We start from the raw sequence: 20,996 nt of genomic DNA on the forward strand, positions 1-20,996 counted from the left end.
GTATGATTTGAAACACTAACTGATTCATTCAGAAATTCTACATCTGTGGATGTTATTTCACTCTGCTGTTTTTCTTTAACGGATAGTGAAATGCAGTGAGGTGTTCACGTCTTCATTTAAGACAGGTTAGAGTTCCCAGCCTACAACAATGGCGCACGAGATGGAACACACTTGATGATAAAATGATTTAAGACATTAGAGACGATGTTTGACCTGCACTTGGAGGGGAAAGACTTGACACTTGACTTGAACTTCAGAAAAAAATAAATAAAAATTTGAATATCTCTGTGACTAATCAGCCAAACATTGCAGTTGTTAAAAAGTAGACGATAAGGCAGAAGACAAATGTAGAAATCTCAAGCCACAACAACACTTAGAAGAAGAAACACGAGACACTTCAAAAATACTTACCACCAAAAAAGGGAGCAGGGAAGTTATGGGAAATAAATACCTCGGTTTTGACTGATTATCGGAGCTCTCTGGGCCTCTAACCCTTTAAACTGGGAGAGTTGATTAGAAGATTAAGGGCAAAAGGAGCAGAAATAAGAAAGTAGAAAACAGTGATCTTAGGACCTGACTTAGAGAGTTACAATACAAAAAAACTAACAAACTGAGCAAACCTCAATCACTCCTTTGTTTAAGGTGAAACGTGGATTCAGACACTAGAATTGTTGTGGGATAGAAATTTGACTAATGGCATGCAATCGCTGTTTATTCCCCTATTGGCTCATTAAAATATGTATATCACTCACCTCATCTCATCTACTTTGTATTCAGTGTATGCTGCACTTCTGGCTGCAAGGAGAAATGATTTAAATTCAACGTGTCAACTAAGTGAACTTGCGCACATAGGCTCTCCATAGGCAACGCTTGTTTCAAGCAGCTTGACAGGAGGGCGAGACATCCATGATCTGATGCTGAAGAGGAAGCCGGTCCTGCTGTGGACTGTACACACATCAGTTTGGACGTTCCGGTCTGATGTGGTGTCTACAAGGCAGCAGCCATGCTGTGTCACATATACACAGCACTCCGTAGGAACCTGAGCGTCAAGGCTCAGGCTGCGTGTTAAGAAGCTGCCCTCGCTCTCCTGGAAGGTCAGCTCTTCTGCACTTGAAAAGCTTCTCGTGTGCGTCTATGCGTTCCGCGGCCCCGTCCGCCTGGCTGTCTGCTCGCTCGCTCGCTTGTGTGTGTGTGTGTGTGTGTGTGTGTCGGCCCGTAATGATGGGGATGATGGAGGGAATCAAAGGGTAGACGGAGCTGACGTTGAGGTGGAGCTCTCCGTGGGAGACCAGGCGATTGCGGAGGGAGCTTTGAAGCAACTTGTTGGATGGCTGTCCATTAATGTAAAATATCTTGCTTTCAAAGGGCTTTATTCAAGCTTGGAGTACAGGATACCTCCGGGGTCAAGGTATCTGGCAGAATAATCTCTTTCTTTAGGGGGAAAGGCAGATGAAGGGAAGGATAGTGCATCATCACCTGCCCGTTTCTGGTATCATAGATTCAGCAATTGAGAAAAGTTCAAGAGGCTATCCATATGATGAGTCTCACTTTACATGAAACAAGAAAGAAAATATTCACAGAGGCTCCCTTTTTGAAGTGGCAGCTTGCGTTACTACTGTCTCATTTGATCTGTGAATAGTATAAACCCTGTTTATTGATCTCATCTGGTCCTCTGTTTATCTTGTTTGGCTAAGGATCTCTGTGACTTTGGGCACACAGAGCGGTCTGTAGTTCTCACAGATCGGTTTTCCCCCCCTTTTGCCACGAACAGCGGAGGGACAGACAGAATTTCATCCACCAAGTAGCAGGTTTATGATTAGTGATTTAAGGGCTTCATAAATCGCCCCATCCGTTTCAAGTTACCTCCGTACAGTTGCAGGTCCTGAGGCCAGCAGCCAGACAAAGAAGGAGAGAGAAGGGCTTGCATAAAAGTCAAAGATCACAGCATACTCATCATACGGTGTGACGATCCCTCTCGTCTAGTTCAGCGATGGAAAAAGGGAGGCGTAGACGACACGGAGCAGTTCAGCCGCCTCGTGACCCCTGTTAAGTCTGGCTAAATCTTTGATATGTAGTTTGATACTGGATTTTATTGATACTGGAGGAGCGTTCAAAATATCAAGTATAGTTCTGCATTCCAGGAGATCAGAGCATAAACTGTTCAGTCCTGCGACTCCTGACAGCTTCCCCAACGCTCAGATAAAACTGAAGTCAAGTTTACTTTCATTCTCTGAAGTTTTTACAAGAGGCTGTGAACTGCAGTCCCTCCATGCTGCTTCCCTCCACGTATTTTCTTCTGTGCTGCCAACACTTGCATTACTTCAATGGTCAGTCCACCAATCAAAACACAGTTAAGATATTCTTCACTGATGCAAAACAATAAACACACGAGAATAGTTTCTCAATAATTTAATTATATATATATATATATATATATATATATATATATATATATATATATATATATATATATATATATATGATGTATTGCATTTATGCAGACATGTATATAATGCAAAAATATCAGACTATAGTCTCTAATGTGAGCTGACAACTTTCAAGCCACTGTTTCCTCAAACTGCTTAACTCAGACCACATTTTTCCCACAGAAGCTCTTTCCTCTCCCATAGCTGGACTTTTTCTCTCCACTCCATAATGTTTTCTCTTAATTCCTGCAGCTGCAGCATCTGGTTTGAGTAAAGCTGCTTGTGCCACTTGGTTGATGATAGAAATTGGGTGTGTAGGCTTCCTTTCATTTTTTTTTTTTTTTGCACCCTCATGGTGTTTTGACTCTCAGAAAAACAACATGAGACTGCATCCGGTATTTTGTCTTTTTTCCTAATATATATTTGCATTTTAGGCTCAGCTTATGGTTATTATTAAAACATTCTTACAGAACTGGGAAACCACCCTTGTTGATGCAAATGGATAAATGCAAGAGTGGGATTTAAAAACGGCACTAAAGCAGATAAAAGTATTGCAAATAAGGAAAAGGGTAAACAGTCAAGGGTCATATCACACACTCAATGATAAGTAAATATTGCATTTGTGGAGCTATTGCTCCACACATGCACAAGTTATCAGTTTCTTTGGGTAGCCTCAGACATTATTATGTTGCGTTTGATTTAAACATAAGTATGAGATGTATAAGTATATATTTTTAAATCACTGCCTCCATTTAAAATCGACAAACCCTTAAAGGTGTATACCGTTTTGCAACTTTTGTCTCAAAATGTCCATATTTCTTTTCATGTGCAGAATTGAGAAATGTCAAAAATTGTATGGAAAAAGACAACCGAGTTCACGTGAGTAGAAAACGTAACTAAAAGTTGCTGAAGAGTTATGTGAAACTTGAGTCTGCATGACACAATGCCAGCACAAGATGAAATTAATAAAGGCAAGTCTGTAGTTCAGGCTGAATTCATGAGGTGAAATTTTATATGGATATTCATTCAGTGAGGAGGAAGAAGTCAGGTGAACGGTTTCAAAACAGTAGCTTGAGAGACTTAGACAACTAGCTGTCTAATAAGGATTTACAGCAGCATTTAGGCAGATGTTTTACTTGTGCGGGTAAAATTTTACTATAGTAATGTATCTGTCAAAATCCCTTCAGAACAAAAATTCTAGTAAGGTAATTTTATTTATATCGCACATTTTCAACAACAAGGCAATTCAAAGTGCTTTACGTGAGTTAAAAGGAAATACAAACAAAATAACAAACCAAAGGAAAGAAAAAAGAGGAAAGAAAACTAATCTAATGTTGTTCTAAAGTATGTACACTAAGTGCTCCTGTTCAGGGTTGCTAAGTATCTAATTCCATTTCTAAATAGTGAGTACTCTATAGTTTCTGATAAAATAAGCTAAAGAGTGACTGATCTAATTCCTTTTCTGGGTTAAAGTGAGTACTCCACATTTCTAAGTTTGTTCTAAATCCTTTTCTGGGTTAAAAGTAATATAAACTAAGCAGTGACTGTTCATGTTAAGCATTTCTGGATTCCAAGTTTGTAGTTATTCTATTTCTGATTCCATTTCTGGGCTGTGTAGTATTGATCTAAATAGTGCGTACTCCACAATTTCTGATATTACTAATAAACTAAAATAATCCTTTTCTGGGTTAAATAGGGAGTACTCCACCGTTTCTAATAAAAAAGAGGAAAGGACACATTAGAGCAGATGGCAACATTCAGACAAAACAAAGGGCAAAACAAAGACACAAGTGAAGGTGGTGACGTCACAGGGCCATGAAGCCAGGTGGCTGAGGCTCCTGGCAAAGTCTGATAAAGGTGTTGTTATCGAGGAATGATGTCCTTGGGAGTGCTCAGCTTCACAACTCCATGGAAACAGGAGAGGGTGAGGTGGGAAGGAGCATTATGTTTACATATCTTCAAGGAGATTAGAGATATGCAGCCCTTCCAAGGCCACACGGGAAAGCCAATTCATAAACAGAATGTCTTAGGTCGGGAAGATTATAAATTTCAATCTTCCCTAAAGTCTCTCCGATACATCTCAGTTCCCAATCATCCAAATTAGTTTGGTCGTTCCACTGAGCCGAAACTAGCAACTTCCCCTAGATCGATTCCAAGTCGTTAGTGAGATTTAGAGTCTCTGTCCACACAAACAGTTTGAGTGTTCACTAGTTTGGCCAAGTCCGTCACAAATTTGTTGATAATCCAGGAATCCACAAACTACAAATAGCAGAAATCCTGTTATCATGAATAAATTCAGGGTGAATCCCGCCAGGTGTGTCCCCACAGGACAAGAGGGCTCTCCTGTGCCCAGACTTCTTGTCGAAAATTTGATCCATTGCATTGAGAGACCGGTTGACCAGATCCATAATTTGTAGATCTGGATGATGTACAAGGAAAGGCTCCAAAAATATAGAAGACAGGACAAAAACAGAGCAAGCAGGGCAGACAAGGGCAGGGAGGGAGCAGAGGGAAAATGTGTCCGCCTTCATCGAGAGCAAGAGAGAAAGTGTTACTAGAACAGTTTACTTTTAACGACCCATTTAGTAATTGTTTGAAACACATTAAGAGTGAATGGAAGTAGTAGCTAAAGTCTTAGAATTGAGTAATGCAGCCGTTAACTTATTATTAAGATCACCAATCACCACACGGCTCCAACCCAGAGTCACTATAAGCCAATGCTACATATGAGGCGAACCAAAGTTAAAATACAAAATTTATTAGCAGCTGCGGTGAAACACTTTTTTTTGTCTTTCAAAGTAGAATTTTAGAACATGTTGTGGGTTTTCTAAGATTCACACAGGGTCATAATTATACATACAGTCTCAAATTTACACATTCACTCCTATATTTGACTAATGTTCCCTCTGCAAGCTCCAGAGAAACCAGTCACATTCTAAATTTTAACACTTTTAAGCAAGATTCAAAATCTTCAATTGAGTTGAACTCTAGAATATTTATGGTAACACGGTTCATTCCTTCCAGAACCATTTAAGATGCATGTTTGTGGTCACTGTCTGATTGCAACCCTTGACTGTGTTCAGTTTTCCTCAAAATTCCTTTTAATTTAAGTTAAAATATATTGTATTAGTCTCTCCACCTTGTGCAGTGTGTAGCAGTGTCTCGTTGACTTCTACCCTCCTCACTGCTTTTTACAAATCATTAATATTTCAAAATGGTATTTAGCTCATACCTTAAAGTGATTTGCTTCATCTGAGCATAAAACTGTTCTCCAGATGGGATTTAGTTTGTCCATATTGGCAGCTGCATATACAATTGGAGCTTGAAAGTTCGAATGTTGAATTTGGAGCAGGTGCTTCTTTCTCGGTCGACACTCTCTCTGTAACCTGGAGATGGAAAACCACAGCTCATTGTGGACGGTGACGCAGGTATTCTGGGATTCATGCTGATGGTTAGTGTTTGTGAACTTCTCAGCAGAATCTTATTTTCTGTACATTTGAGAGATAATTTCAGATCTACTCTGTTCAAAACACATCTGTTTTTTATGGACAGGAGAATATTATTTCCTGTCAGGATTAAGAGCGACTAAAGGATCTGAAGTTTATATTGAAAACAGCTTCGATCAGTTAGAAATATACAGTTGCTTATTTTGCATATGTTTACATGTTGTCTTGACAACTGATGCAAAAATCTTCATTTTGGTACAGCCAGACTGAATGTTGGATGTTGCTGTGTTGAAGATGCATGACTCATTTGATCTGCATGTATTTTACATTTAGACGTAAACATTGCAAAGTCTATACTTATTGCAGTACATTTTTATTCATTTAAAACCTATGTTTGCTGTAGTGTCATAAGATTTATTCACACAGTCAGATATAAGCAATTATTTCACAAAATGTTTCTCTGACGTTCATAGTTTTTTTTTTTTTTATCAGGAAAGTACAAAATGTATTTTAGCCAATCTTTCCAGAATAATAACTCTTTTGATTCATAAATGGAAATGTTCAGCCAATCAACTGACTGCTTATTTTCTCATGTTGCCCGCTCTTCAGACTGTATAGACGTAGTAAAAAGGAAAGAAAAACTTTTTCTTTTTCACAGTGGGTGTTCTCAAATGCTTTATCATGTATTATTTATGCCAAATTGATGTATAAACTCTTTGATCACTCATTTATTATTATTTTTGTGCTTGTGCTCAACGCAATTTAAACAGCTACATATCTATTAAGGACATGTGACTTTGATTGCTTTCCTGTCATGTTTTTCAATTATAATTTGATGAATATAAATGATTATTGTTTTGAATGTTAAGTGGCTGCTGAAATACGCAAGCCATCATTAAAATAACCTCATTTCGTCCACAGTGAAGGTGATAACTTCACACAGTTAAAATGATTGAACGCGTTTTGCGTTAATTTCAACCTGCAGTAGAGTCAAAAGGTTCCTAAAATAATCATAATTGATGTGTGTGTGTGTGTCTTGTATGTCTCTGTTTGGTAGGCTGAAGCCAGAGAGACCATCGCTCAGATGTTGGGGGAGCTGGACTTGGGCCGGACTGAGAAGTGTGTGAGGGTAAATTCGGTTTCCAGTGGCCTCGCTGAGGCTGACCTGCAAGTGGTTCTTCAAGCAGAGGTTCTTCCTCCAGCCATCATGCTGCCCAAAGTGGAGGACATTCACGAAGTCAAATGGGTGAGCTTCAGAGCCAGCTGTCCAAAATCTATTTATTTTTCCAGCGTTCAATAATAATGTACATTTTTATTATTTTTTTCACCATCAGATAAACTAAAAAATACTTTAAACACTTAAGCAGGACTTTCATTGGTATTTGGTGCGTCTTTGGTTTTGTGTTTGGGTTAGAAGTATATTTTGGGTCGTAGCTACATTGTAAATACTGTAAATATTACAGCCTTCGCGTGGATTTTGTAGAGAATGTTGATCTCCACTCTGAGGTTTCCAACATTTACAAATGGGTGTTTCGGGACGAGCTGAAGTTTAGAGCTAATAGGGATTAAACAGAACTTTGCTGTACTCCATTTATCCTTCCTGTTGTCTCTCGCTGCCTGGTAGAACCGTAGATATGTTTCAACAAACTCTTCAAACAGCTTTTGTGCTTCATCATAAATACCTTACTGTTACGAAAGTAGCTAACTTTGAGGCTCCTTCACTCAGGAGCCACATCTACACTAAAAATAGTTTTAATCACAACTACTTAGCACTTTATAAGGTACAATTTACTTCTTAGAGAATGTTGCATTTTGGCTCTTCTGACCTGCTGATCAGGCAAGGAAATGATCTGAATCTGGTTACAAGCCAGGTTATTAAGCTTCTCTAGTTTTTTTCTGTCTTAGTTTAATATACTGTAATTGAAGTTCTTTATACTGATGAAAACAAGAGTGTGTGGTTAAATTTGTTAGGGCCCAGTGATACTCCACTTCCATGAGTAGCCAAGTGCTTTATATGCTGTTTAACACACAAACATGCGTTGACTATCATGAAACATGGCTGTGCTGTAAATTGTTACATCTAGGGAGCACATTCCCAGTTATTGGCGACTCTGGTAAAGATGTGATTCCCTAAAAAGAGTGGTTGCTATGGAGACTTTGTGACCCCCTCACCCCACAACAGTTCTTAAAGTCACTTTGAAGATTGTTTAACCTTTCTATTCTCCTCACAGTCGTTTTTTTTTCTATAAATTTATAACTTTACGTCAGAGCATCACAAAAACAAATACTGTTCTAAAAATTGTACTTATCCATTATCAAAAATAGGTATGTGCAGCAGCTGCATTAATAGTTCAGATCTACAGCGAAATTGCATTTCCGTTTTCTTTTTGAAACCCAAGCAGAGCATTTACTGATGCTCACATGAAACTGACAAAATGTTTCAAACTGCGAAAGTAACAATCACATCCACACTAAGATGTTTTGGGTTTGAAAGCATCATCAGTTTGAGCTTATCACTGTTATTGCCAAAATCTTTTTATTTATATATTTATGCTAATTATGCAAAAAAAAAAACAAAAACAAAAAAAAAACGTCTGTTCGTACTCCGTATTTGACATGTTCTCTTGTCTTTTCCATTTTGAAGAGTGACAAGAACACAGCGTGTCATATTTTTATCCAATGAAAACAGGAAGTCATGGATTACTATGTAGACACTGGAGTCACCATAAGAAAATTAAGTATAAATGGAAAACATGTCATAGATGCATTTGCTATATAGAAACATTTGGTGGTGCTACTATTTGTGGCTCAGATAATTTTGCTCAAATAAATCATATCCAAACAAATATATATATATATATGTATATAATATTCATACAAAATGAATGTAACACAAATTGAAGACTGGAATTTTTCCAAATATTTTGGTGTAATTATCAAATATTGTGGTGCAATTGCATAAAAGAATACAGTTATCCAAGAGCTTGTCTGACGCCTTTAAAAGGGTTTTTAATAATAATGTTTTTTTGGAAATAACATAAATACATGTAGTTAAGAGGCGTTTGTCATCGACCGTGCCTGTGGGTTTTCGTAAAAGGCTGCTGTACGGATGTCAAGCTCTCAAAGGTCAGGAGGGAGGGACATCATTAATGTAGACCTTTTTGATCAGCTCCATATGCTTCACTTACCACAAAATAAAAACTACAAATGTCAGTTTTTTGTTCTTTTCTTTTTTTCATTATTTGCATGGCAATAGTTCAAAGATAATAAATATGCTTCAAACTTCTGAATACTTGAGCTTTTGATTTTATTACAGGCAAATGTTCTGTTCAACTTTTTTTCTTTTTTCTTAAGTGGCTAATATAGCCCTTTTAAAGGCTTCGGTTAAATCTGTTGTGAAAGGCATGTGTCTGGTCTGGTCTGGTCGGAAACCTTTGCAAACACACGAACGTCCCCGCACACACCCACACCCACACATACACACACACACATACACACACTAATATGTACGCATACATGGTCTAGTGGCAGGCGCAGGAAGTTTTTAACTAGTGGTTTTAATTAGAACACGTCTATTTCCTGCTGCCCTTTCTTTCTTCCCAGCATAATTGCTGACAGGTGTCCGCTTATTCACTGCTCCAGCTTTTCATCCTGCACTACTTTTATTCTCTTCAAAAAGACACTTTTCTCATGCATTTTTTCCTTTTAAAATTATTATTGTTATTATTGGAAGATTAAAAAAAAAAAAAAAAACCTGATGGCTAATTAAAAGCTGTATGACACAGATAACTGCCTGCTATTTCCCCCTCCCCCCTTTCGTGACACTAATGCGCTTGATTGTACGTTTATTCAAGTCCACCTACACACTGGCTATTAAGCTTACCGCGCTTCTGTCGTGATTTATTTGTGCGTTTCTGCACCAGCGGGCGCACGCACGCTCCAGAGAGAGAAGACAAGTTCTGCACTGGGCTTCGACTCTGTCATGCATGCTCATCTGATGTCACCTCGGTCCCTCACAGCTCTTTCCGTCTGTGCCCTTACCCAGACTTTTCCCTCTGTGTGTGTGTGTGTGTGTGTGTGTGTGTGTGTGTGTGTGTGTGTGTGTGTTTGCGTTGTAAGCATGTGTCTGATTCTCTCCGTTCTTGTTAGGCAGGGCAGTAAATCCGTCACTTGTTTATTTTTCACCCCTTTTTTTTTTTTATTGATATTGGCACAGGAACCTTCAGCCTGATTTGTCGCTAAAAGATGGACTTGCTTGTTTCTCTTTGTGCTGAACTCTTTTGCCCGGCCTTTCTGCTCTCCTCCAGCCCCTTGTGTGACTGACAGGCCTTATTGGGCTGTAACAGGCGTAAACCCCCCTCCACACACGCACTCTTTTGTTCGAGGACAATTCTCACACAGATTCGGAGCCGTGCGCATTCTTTGCCCACCACACTATTTGGTGTGCACCGGGGACCAAAAGAATCGCGCCCTGTCCCGCTCCTCCTCCTCTTCTACTCCTCCTCCCGTCCCCTCCCCTCATCCCCTTCCCTCATCCCCTTCTCTCCGCTTCCCCTCTGTGAAATGAACACTTCAGCAGGCCGGAAACATTTAATCTGGCCCCCTTTTGAAGAAAATTAATTGAAACTTGTCCCACTATAGCCTCCTTTCTCGCGCCCGTCTCTCCCTCCTTCTCTTTTCATGATTGCGAGTCGAAAATTGTCAGAGGGCTTGTTTGCATCGTGGCTCTCAAAGGCAAGGAGAGGTGTTATTTCTTCCCTTGTAACAATTCTTTTATTTATTTATTTATTTATTTTTTCAATTCTGCCCTGAATGGCACCGTAAAGGGTCTTAGTTTTGATAGCCATCGACAGTTAATGGTTGCTGTGAGTGTCAGAGTGACAACAGCCACTATAGCGCCTCTTATGCTAGTAAATCGGACCCTTAAGGTGTATAATAGCTGAAGAGGAGAGTTTTGAGGAAGGACAGAAACATGTAATCATGGAAGTGTTCTGTTTTTTTTCTTCTTCTTCTTTTTGTCCCGTGGAGCCATCACCTGGCTCCCTCGGTAGGATCCAAACCGCTCGCCCGGCCAGCGGCGACGTCTGCTGGATTCCCCGACAACGAGGCCACATCAGTCTGGGTCTCCTCTGTCACAGAAATGGGTTTATCTACACCCTCTTTTCACACTCCGTCTCAGACCCCCGCCCCATCCCCTCAAGCCCCACTCCCACCCCAACCTCCCCCCCAAAAAAAAACCCTTCCTGTGTTGGCGAGGGAGGGGGGCATATTATGCTAAAACCCCCAGCGTTAGTTTTTATGTTGCCATAGCAGCCTTGCTCCCACAGGGTTGTGACCTCAGATGATTACAGTACAAAGCCTATTGGGTCTTGAAAACCTCTTTGAAGATGAAAAGTCTTTGATGGTTTGTATTTATGCAAATCTCCCCGATATGATTTATCCAACCGAGATTGAATGGAGAGATGATTAAAATTGCCTCTATTTTTTTTTTTTCTTTTCCGAACCTCTTCAATGGAGGTCCACTCTTTCACTTTTCAGAACAAGAGTTGTGAGTGTGAGGGCTATTGTGCTCCTCATTCGAACAAATAGTCATGATGTACCTGGGGTTATTTGTAATGTTTATACGTTTATTTATTTTTATTTCTGATGTCTTAAAGGAGCAGACGGAGAGGAAGGGGGAACTCGGAGGTAGACATTTCTTCTCTGAGCTTTTGCTCTCTCTCTTCTTTCTGTCTTTTTTTTTTTTCCCCTTTTTGTCTGGCTTTGAAAGGAAATATCTGACGGAGGGGGCTTTTGTGTGTTTCCAGATGATAGATTTAGGAATTTGGGCAACCCCACTGGCAGTCCAGGGCTAGCTGTGAACTGGTCTGTTGGAAAAAATCGGAACGCTTTGGTCTTCAAAGAATTAAACTCGGGTTTTAAAACCCTACTTTAGGTGAGCTTGCATATTAGCAGGAGTCGTGCAGCATAAAGGCCTCGGCAAAGTGTCACATCGCTCTCTGATTGTTGCTGCGCTCTCCCCTGTTCCCCGCCACGGAGGAGGCACGCGGAAAACAGAATAATGCGGTGGTAAAAACACGCTCAAAGACGTCCCAAGTCTTGTTTCTTCTTCCTTTTCCTGCACTTTTGTTTCTTCTCTGTGTGTGTGTGTGTGTGTGTGCGTGTGTGCGTGGGTGCATTTACATGTCTGCATGCTCTCTCAGGGGAGCACAAGCTGTAGTGGAGGAGAACCTCTGAAAGAAGGTAGAGCAGAACACTTCAGACGAAGGGGGGAACCCTGGTGTTAATGTAAAATATTTTATTTCTTCGCTTTTGTTGCTGCTCTCCTGTGCTTGCTCCCTGCGCCACGTGAGCCTCCACAGATGTGTTTCTGAATAAGGACTGAAACTGCCAAGGCGCAGGTAATAAAGGTGTCGGGATTTCCGTCAAACGAGGAATTTTAACGTATGAAGACATTCCCCCCCCGGCCCCCCACCCCGCTCCGCCGTTTTTGAAAACTGTTGTAATCCTTTGCGGTTGTTACCGCAGAAAAACGCATCCAAATTTAAAGTGACAGAGTTTTCAACATTGCAAAGGTGTGCAATTGAAAGAAAATGATTACGTTGTTTTCATGATGTTTTATGCATTCAAACCCCTTTTCCTCTGCCACCTATGAATAAAATCCACTCCATAATTTCCTAGCTAGCTTTTGCTGTTTGTACAATTCATATTGAGCCCCCTCCCCACTTGCCTGATCCACCCCCAACTAAAACCCATTGCAGTGTTTCTTGTCTAGCTTTTGTTGTTTACAAAATTTGTATTCAGCCCCTTTTCCTTGGCTACCCTTAACTAAAATCCAGTGCGCAGTTTTGTAGCTGGATCTTGTTTGTTGAATTTGCATTCGGCCCATTTCCATTGCACCTCTTTGTGCCATTTCTTGGCTCCTGTTTGCTGTTTGTATCATTTCTGTCCATCCCCCTTTATTCTGCTACCCCTGGATAAACTCTAGTGCCTGGTGCTTTTAAAACTAAAGAAATCTATTTCTCTGGTTGAATGTAAATGTTGATACTTGTAAAAGGTGCTGCTACGTCACCAGGTCCATCATGAAAATGGTTTTTGTCTGGTGAAATAAAGGTTATTGTCATTATAATGTGTTATGCTGTTAATATAATTTGTAAATACTAATGAAGTGATAAAAGTACACTGACAAATTCAACCAAATGTTAAAAAGAGTGTCGGGTTACATAAAAAATGGAATGAGAAAACATTTGTTTGTTTTCCCCCTCAGAGTTAAAGGTATTTGTGTCACTAAAAACCTATTTTCCCACTTCTGTGGACTGTGTAAACATGATTGGCTGAAAGCGCTGCAAGTAAATTAATTTATTGCGATTGCTGAGTGCTTTATTGTCTCCCAGTCACACAGAACCGTGGGTGCTGTTAATGAGCGGAGCCTGAGACGTTGCCCGTGTGTTCAGTTTGTTGACAGGTTTCAGCACAACTTGAAAGGACGGACGCTGACAGAACCCGTTCGCCTCGTCACCTTCGTGGAAACCGCTGTGGGCCTGCTCAATTTTAAGGTAGAGTACGAGTGAATAAAAGGGAAAACTGCAAACGTTAGAGATTTTTTTTTTTTTTTTTTTTGCTGTTTGTTCATCGTTGGCTTTAGATTAAAGACTCCCATCAGCGTGAGGAGAACTCGACAACATCCGGAAAGAAACAGGATCTGAAGCTCCTCCACCGCCTCTCAAAATGCCCTCCGTCCTCAGTCGTCCTGACATTGTTTAATTAGTGCTAATTTAATATCCTCATAGTGAGAAAATTCTTCAGGACATTTCAGTTGGAGTCAGTCAGATTTCCCTAACAGTGCAGCATGACCTTCAGCTTCTTGGAGGGGTAAAGAGAGCAGATTTGGGGAGCAACCAGCTGGCAGTCCTTCTTTTGGTTCATCTGTCAATTCTTCAGTATAATTCTCCGACCGCGTTTGTGATCGTGTGTGTGTGTGTGTGTGTGTGTGTGTGTGCCTGTGCTTGTGCCTGTGCATGTGTGTTTTGTTGGCGGTTAGGAGGGGAGGGGGGGATACGAGGGTTTGCCTGTTTCTGCTTTCTTGAGCAAACCCTTTATTTTCGCCCAGACTGAACACCAGGTAACAAACTTGCTGTAGCACAGCTAGAGGCGGTATTAATTTGTAGCTGGGAAAAAAAAGAAAAAAAAAAAAAAGCCTGAAAAACATCCGACTAAATGTCACTCTTTACTACAGACAGTCCAGGTTTTTGTTCTTTCAGTCGTGACTGCGGCTGCTAGTCTAATGCGCTTTTATCTATAACACCTGTGTGGCTTTTAATTATGTTTTGTTCCAATCTTTTAGCAAACCCCGAGCTGATTTCTGGCCAAAAACAATAAATTAACGAGCAATTTCCTGGATGAAACGGTTAATATTTCCCTACTGGTGCTGTTAGATGTGTGCACAAATGCAGTTTTGTCTTTCAAGTCAAAATATAATTTAAAAGAAACATGAGATAACAGAGGAAGGGGGTGGGGGTGGGATGCAGTTTTGCAAAAATACTGTAGAGTTCAAGACTATCTCTTCCTGATAAAACAGAACTAATCCATGCGATGAATTCACAGATTATTATTATTATTTTTTGTTTTGTTTGCTCGTGGTTGTTTCTGTGTTTTTGACGTTGAAAATGTGTCTCTGCTGTCCGGCTGCTCCTGCTGCTGTTATGCTGAGTGTATTTTGTTCTCTGTCAGGCCGTGTGTGAGGAAATCCGCCAACTCTCTCCCAGGGCCGGGCTCCACCATGACGGCGTGGTGTTTGGCTCCGATGACTTCTGTGCCAGCATAGGTGTCGGTCGCACTCTGCGCTTACATTTCCACACTCTTAAATAACAGCTGATTAGATATTCACACTATTACTTTTTGTGCAGTGCTTTGCAAAAATATTCAAGTCACTTAAACCTTTCCACCTTTTTGACTTTAAAACAACAAACAACATATTTTTTGTTTGGATTTGAAACCGACTGGGCGATGCGGAGTAGTGGCAAGTGTGGTGTGCATATGCATACAGCTAAATAATATCTGGTGCAGTCATTTGTCTTCAGGAATCGCTTCGCTAGTTCACAAAGCCCACGTGTGTTCAGTTTAGTCTCTGTGTAAATCCAGCTGTTCTGCGAAGGCCTCAGCAGTTTGTCACGTAACATTAGTGGATAATCAGCATCATGACGACCGAGGAGTACGCCAGATGCCGCTGGGACAATACTGCGGAGAAGTTTCAGACAGGGTTAGATTATTAAACAAACAGACTAAGACATCACCTTTCACCTAAGCTGACAGGCAGGGTAAGGAGATCATTAATCAGAGGAGCAGCCACGATGGCCTTGTTCCCTGGTTACAGGAAAACTATTAGCCGTGAACTAAACAGGCCTTTTCATTTATAAAACGGAAAACCAAGATGTAACATCACTAAGCACACACAAAGCTGATAGATACGTGGTAGTGGCAGCATCATGCTGTGAGATGCTTTTCTTCAAAAGAAGCAGGAAAGTTGGTCAGAGTATAAACGGAAGATGGAGTTCAATACAGAAACAAACCTGTTAGCAGCTGCGGAGAACTTGAGACTGAAGCTGAAGGCTCGCCTCCAGATGAAAACAATGGCTTGTTAAAACGGTCCAGTCAAAGTCTAGACCTGAATTAAACTGGGGAATATTTGGCGGGACTTGAAAATGAACTCGCAGAGTGCTACGCTTACGCTATTTTGCAAAGGAGAAAAGGGCGAAAACGATCCGCCTCTAAACAACTAACCCCTGTAGAGATGTACTCCTAAGCACTTGCTGTTTTCTTCTGTGAAAATGCGGTTCTTGTACATGTTGACTCGTGGCGGCTGAATACAATTGCACGCCGCACTTTTCAGATTTATAGTGGTGAAAAGGCATGCATCGTTTTCCTTTCACTTTAAAACGAACGCTTTGTTTCGATCCATCACATAATTCCCTTACAAAAAAGAACTGAATGTTTGTTGTAATCAAACAAAATGTGAACATTTTGAAAGATAAGTAAAGGATTTGTATGAAAATCTGTATATTTCAATGTTTATCCCTCCTGTTGGGTGATTTGAAGAGCCTCCTTCTAAGTGTAGAGCCACTGTATGTGTTATTTATTACCTCTCACTCCTCTGCCTCAGCATTCTTGCCTTTGCCTCCCGGCCCTCCTCAGGTGCCACGCGGACTAAGGATGCCAGAGAGCTGCTCTACGCGAGGCAGAAGGTGGTGGTGACCACCAAGGCTTTTGGGCTGCAGGCCATCGACCTGGTTTACATCGACTATAAAGATGTGGAGGGACTGAGGCTACAGGCCCAGGAGGGAGCTCTCATGGGTTTCACCGGTAACATCTCTGCCTCTTTCTCTGACTGTAATCATGACTAATATCCTCCAGGTGCTCCTTTGATAACTGCGCTCGCTTCCCGTTATCGGTTTTTGTTGTATTAATTGTGTGCCGTATCGTTTCTGCATCCTCCCTGTGGGAGAACATTACAAAGGTCTCATCTGCAAAAAGCACTCAAGATGTCCCACTATTTAGATTTGTTCTTTTGTAACGACGGCATCGGCATGAAATGATATCTATCTGTGCTTCACAACTGATCAATTTAGAGTCTGCTTCCACTCTCTGTAAATATTAATAATTTAGACAACTGCATCCCGAGGAGTCTGTGTTCTAGTCAGTGCCGGTTTTTTAGCCCGTGGCTCTCTGTCCAGAGCGGTATATCCTTGGGGGGCAGCATTAGCTCTCATAAAATGTCGACATTTTCAGTTGCACGCTTAACAAATTTCCTTTATCCCAGTTTTGTGTCCATTCAGTGGAAAGCACTGCCCCACCATCGCTAGTTAAAATGTCAAATACGTACCTACATAGTTGGATCATATACAAAATTCTGACTGGTATTGGCAGATCAATAGGCTTTGCTGTTTCTAACAAGTTATTTAAGAAAAGGTTTGAAGGTTTTTTTTTTCTTTTTTTCATGAATGTGTTTCATAGCAATTCTTGCCACGTTTTCTAGCTTTGTTATTTTAATCTCATTTAGTTATTTTATCCATCAAGAAGTCAAAATTAAATATATCTCCATTTGGAAGTGGGGACCTAAGTAGCTGAATCTCATGGTTTCTACAGCAGTGAGAGTTCCTCAAGGCATTAGTTGCCATGAAAGGGGAAAAAAAATGGCAAAGAAGAGACATTGAATCAATGACCTGCTCTTCACGGGGCACGTATCGAAGCACACAAAATACCTGCACATCATGTTATGTCAGTGTGTAGGTTGCACTTCTTGCTGCTTCCCACTGAAACTCACCCAGGTGACCTTGTTTGCCACTTCCGCCCTACCGTGTGTTGCACGGGTGTGTGCGTGTGTTTTGTTGTCTATCCTATTTCTGCATCTTAAGAGCTACACTCGGCACACGATTCCTCAAGCTTAGGCAGAGAATAGACCGAAAAGCCCTTTTTGTTAATTGTTTGTGTTTGTTTGGGCCTGACAGATTTGCAGTTTATCTCTCGGCGCATGAGGTCTGCAAAGCTGGGGAGGGGGAAACAGCTGGTTGATGAAATAAATGGTTCGGTTTGAAAGGGAGCAGAAGCATTTAAAGCAGTGGATTAGTGCCGTGCGAGCCGTGGGCACTCGGTATAATCTTGGTTAGTAGCTATTACTGGCCCATGTGTGCTTAAGCAATAATACGGCGCTGCCAGAAGCTCTACCTGTGCAGTAATTGACCTTGGCACAACCTAAGCTGGGAGCAGCACCCATTAAGCGCAGAGTACAGAGCACCAGTGCTCCGTACTGGGGAGCTTAGGACAGAATTGTTTTGAACTGATGTGCACATCAGAAGATAATGCAATATCATCTTTCATAATAGTGTAGTTAAATATTTTATTAACTTCTTATTTTATATAGTCTGAGCTGTTGGTTTGCAGTTCTTTTTTTTTTTTTTTTAGAGATAGAAAAACATTTCCTCTGCTCTCAGGGACCACATTTCACTTCAGTCCCCAGGACCCTGTCCATCACTCGCCTGAGAGCACTTTGCTAAATAGCCGTCCTCCAATAAGGTGCCAACCCCACACGGCAGCCCGGGATTGGCTGCAGGGCGTGAATGATGCATTTTAGGAGAACCAATGGATTGTAACTAAGGGCACCTGAGTCACCCAGCCCGCCCTGTTGGAACCATCGTTCTCTTGTTGTCCTAAACAGCTGCACACACAAATACACACACACACACACGCGCACACACAGATGGGCTGACAGAAAGATACACTTTTTTGTGGTAAAATATGACCATATTTTCTACAAAATATGGTCATATGGAAATAATACTTCAAGCTTTTTAGGTCTGAGACATAAATCTGTCCATCTTATAGGTTGGCTACCCCCAGCCAAGTTCTTGTTTTTGTCTGTTTTCTGAAAAAATAGCTTAAAAATATGAAAACAAAAGCATTGCAATTATTCTATTGTAATATAGCATGCTTTCTCAATTAAAATGCTTTCTTACATTTATGGTCACACCAGCTTTTGTACTATGTTTAGTATGACGTGAAAATGCAAACCAAGCACCTCAGAGTTTATGTGATCTTTGCCAGATCTTTTCTTCATGGGCTAACGTAGGGTGGGCAGAGCTTGATGAAGCAACTGGGTTCTCTCCTACCCCCCATCTCCCCCTTCCCTCTCCTCTGTGATTTTCTTTTCTTTTTCCTTTTTTTTTTTAACCCTACTCGCTCGTGCAGCCCGCCTGCACTGCCACCTTGAAGGATTTGTTGCTGGCGACAGAGCTAAGCCCTAAAGTGTCGGGTTCCCGCTGGCTGCCGCTGAGCCGCCGCTCTCGCCAGACATGTTCATAACCCTCAACTTTATCACTACAAGTTTGATCTGCAAATGTACACGGGATTATATCCGCAGCCTTCGCCCACATTTAACGGAGAAGATGGCTGTGTCTGTGTGTGTGTGTGAGATTGTGACCAACAGAGATATAACTCCTTGTTAGTCTTCAGTTTCAGCTTTTTAGAGGCAGACTTTTCTTTTGCTGTAGTTGTGTTTTCATTCCCATCTGTTTCACCCCAGTCTGTTTGGACATGCTGTCAGAGACAAGTCAGTTGTGTATTTCCATCTCCTCCTCTCTTATTACCTTTTTATCTTCCTGTTCATAATGCATCTCTTGCATAGAAGCTCTAAACTGATTTCCCCAACCTACTTTCTCTTTTTTGATCTATAGCTGCACATTGTTGTGTTTGCTATAAAGTAGAAAGTAATAAAAATATTGCTCTATTTTTTTTGTGGGAAAACGGGTATATATTTCAGATCATTGATTTTTGAATACTCTGGGTCAATTCACACCAGGATATTTCTCTCTCTCATTTCCATTTTGTCCAGTTCTGCTTTGAATTTGTGCCAGTAGACAAACCGTTTTGAACTCAGCTATTTTATTTTGCTTCGTTTGCATTGGTAGATAAGTTCTTTTGACACAAAAAGCAGATGAATAATCATGTCATCCATTGTGTTAATACACCCTGTGATATTTCCATCACATGTGGCCCACTTGAGTCTTGAAACATGACCTCTGATTACCGGTGCACTAAAATGCTTCGCCCTTCATCACAATGTACCCACCACTTTAAAGCTTTAGAATCTCAGCCGCTAAAAATAGACGTCGAGTATCAGCAAAGGAGGGCACTAAAAATATTTCCAAATGCATTATTTACACGCATACTTATTAACACATCCTACTTTTTTTTTTTCCAAATAAGCAATCCTTTGCTGCTGCAGTGTTGCACAAATTGATATTGTGATGACAACCTGTGTTTGGCACACAATCCAGCTCTACCTTTAATCGAAACAAAACAACTGAGGGATCACCTGCTATTAAATGATGTTGATCAAAGTCATAAAACTGCATGAATGAGCAGCAGAAGAGAGAGAATGACAGTTGTTAAAGCAGGTACCAATTGATGCATGGTGGGTATGAAACGTCCCCAGGAAGATTGCTCCCTTTTTTTTTTTTTGGAAAAAAAAAAGAAAGAAAGAAAAACGTAACAAAATGAAATGCTGAAAGGGCAAAAATTACCAGCATTATGCTGGAAAAAAAACAAAACATGCAGCTTCGACTAAAAGAGCTAAATGTTCCAGTGTGTGTGTGTGTGTCTCTTTGCAGGTAAGCAGGTCATTCACCCCGGGCAGATCCAGGCTGTGCAGGAGGAGTTCTCCCCGAGTCAAGACAGGGTCCAGTGGGCCGAGGAGCTCATTGCTGCTTTTGACCAGCATCAGAAAGAAGGAAAGGTAATAATAGGTGTAGAATCATGAATCATTTCACTGAAATGATTTTAATATTATTTATTGTGTTTAGGCATGGGGGTTGTTACTGATGGAGATTCAAAAAGTTGATGATCAAAACTCTTACCATTTTACATTGCACAGTTCCCACAGATTAAAGTCATGAAGCCCTGACATGATCAGAACTGTTTTATTTGACTGTATGAAACATAAAGTAATGCAGAGCTCCCCCCCTCCCCTACTTATTTCTACGCACTGCTCATCATCTATACCCTCCCCTCTCTCATAAAAAAGCTGAACTTCATTATTTTCAAACATTTCTGGTCTCGATAAAACCAGACGTGTTTTGAAATGAATGGCATCTCTGCCGTCACTCCTGTCAAGAAATGCATATTTGCATTTTTAGAGAGAACATTTTGTATATAAAAAAAAACCCAAACACTTTGGCAACATACAATTAAAACTACAGTTGGGAGGCCATGTATATGTGAAAAAGTCAACTGCATGCTCTCCCTGAGCAGATAGCCTGACTAATTAACAAGGCAAGATTATAGGTGCTAATTTAAAATGAGAAAATAACTAAAAGGTTGGAAACTACTAGTAAAATTAGTTTGTGCTCATGCTGTTTTTTAGGTCTGTGCGTCTAATTCAAAATAACAATATCCAAATGTTCCATGTAATTATTTTTACTGTAACAACAACAGCAGGGATAATTGTTCTTTGTGTATGAATAAAAACTAGTATAAAAGATTAATGCTACATGTATTCCTTTTTTTTCTTTCTTTCTTTTATTTTGCATAAATAGCCCAATGTAATGAAACTGCAGTGTTTTTACTTCAGAGT

The 20,996-nt window shown here is 40.6% G+C and overlaps 1 protein-coding gene across 1 annotated transcript in view; it reads left to right on the plus strand.

Moving 5' to 3' along the window:
* LOC103134852 (citrate lyase subunit beta-like protein, mitochondrial) overlaps nt 1-20,996 on the plus strand; it is a 35,191-nt gene that overhangs the window by 9,985 nt on the left and 4,210 nt on the right. Inside the window, exons 2-6 of the mRNA XM_016669079.1 lie at nt 6,930-7,118; nt 13,327-13,428; nt 14,603-14,696; nt 16,064-16,231; nt 20,035-20,159. Coding sequence (XP_016524565.1) covers nt 6,930-7,118; nt 13,327-13,428; nt 14,603-14,696; nt 16,064-16,231; nt 20,035-20,159 — 678 coding nt within the window. The remainder of the gene's footprint in view (nt 1-6,929; nt 7,119-13,326; nt 13,429-14,602; nt 14,697-16,063; nt 16,232-20,034; nt 20,160-20,996) is intronic.

This window comes from Poecilia formosa, unplaced genomic scaffold, assembly GCF_000485575.1.
Source record: "Poecilia formosa unplaced genomic scaffold, Poecilia_formosa-5.1.2 Scaffold19, whole genome shotgun sequence".
NCBI lineage: Eukaryota > Metazoa > Chordata > Actinopteri > Cyprinodontiformes > Poeciliidae > Poecilia > Poecilia formosa.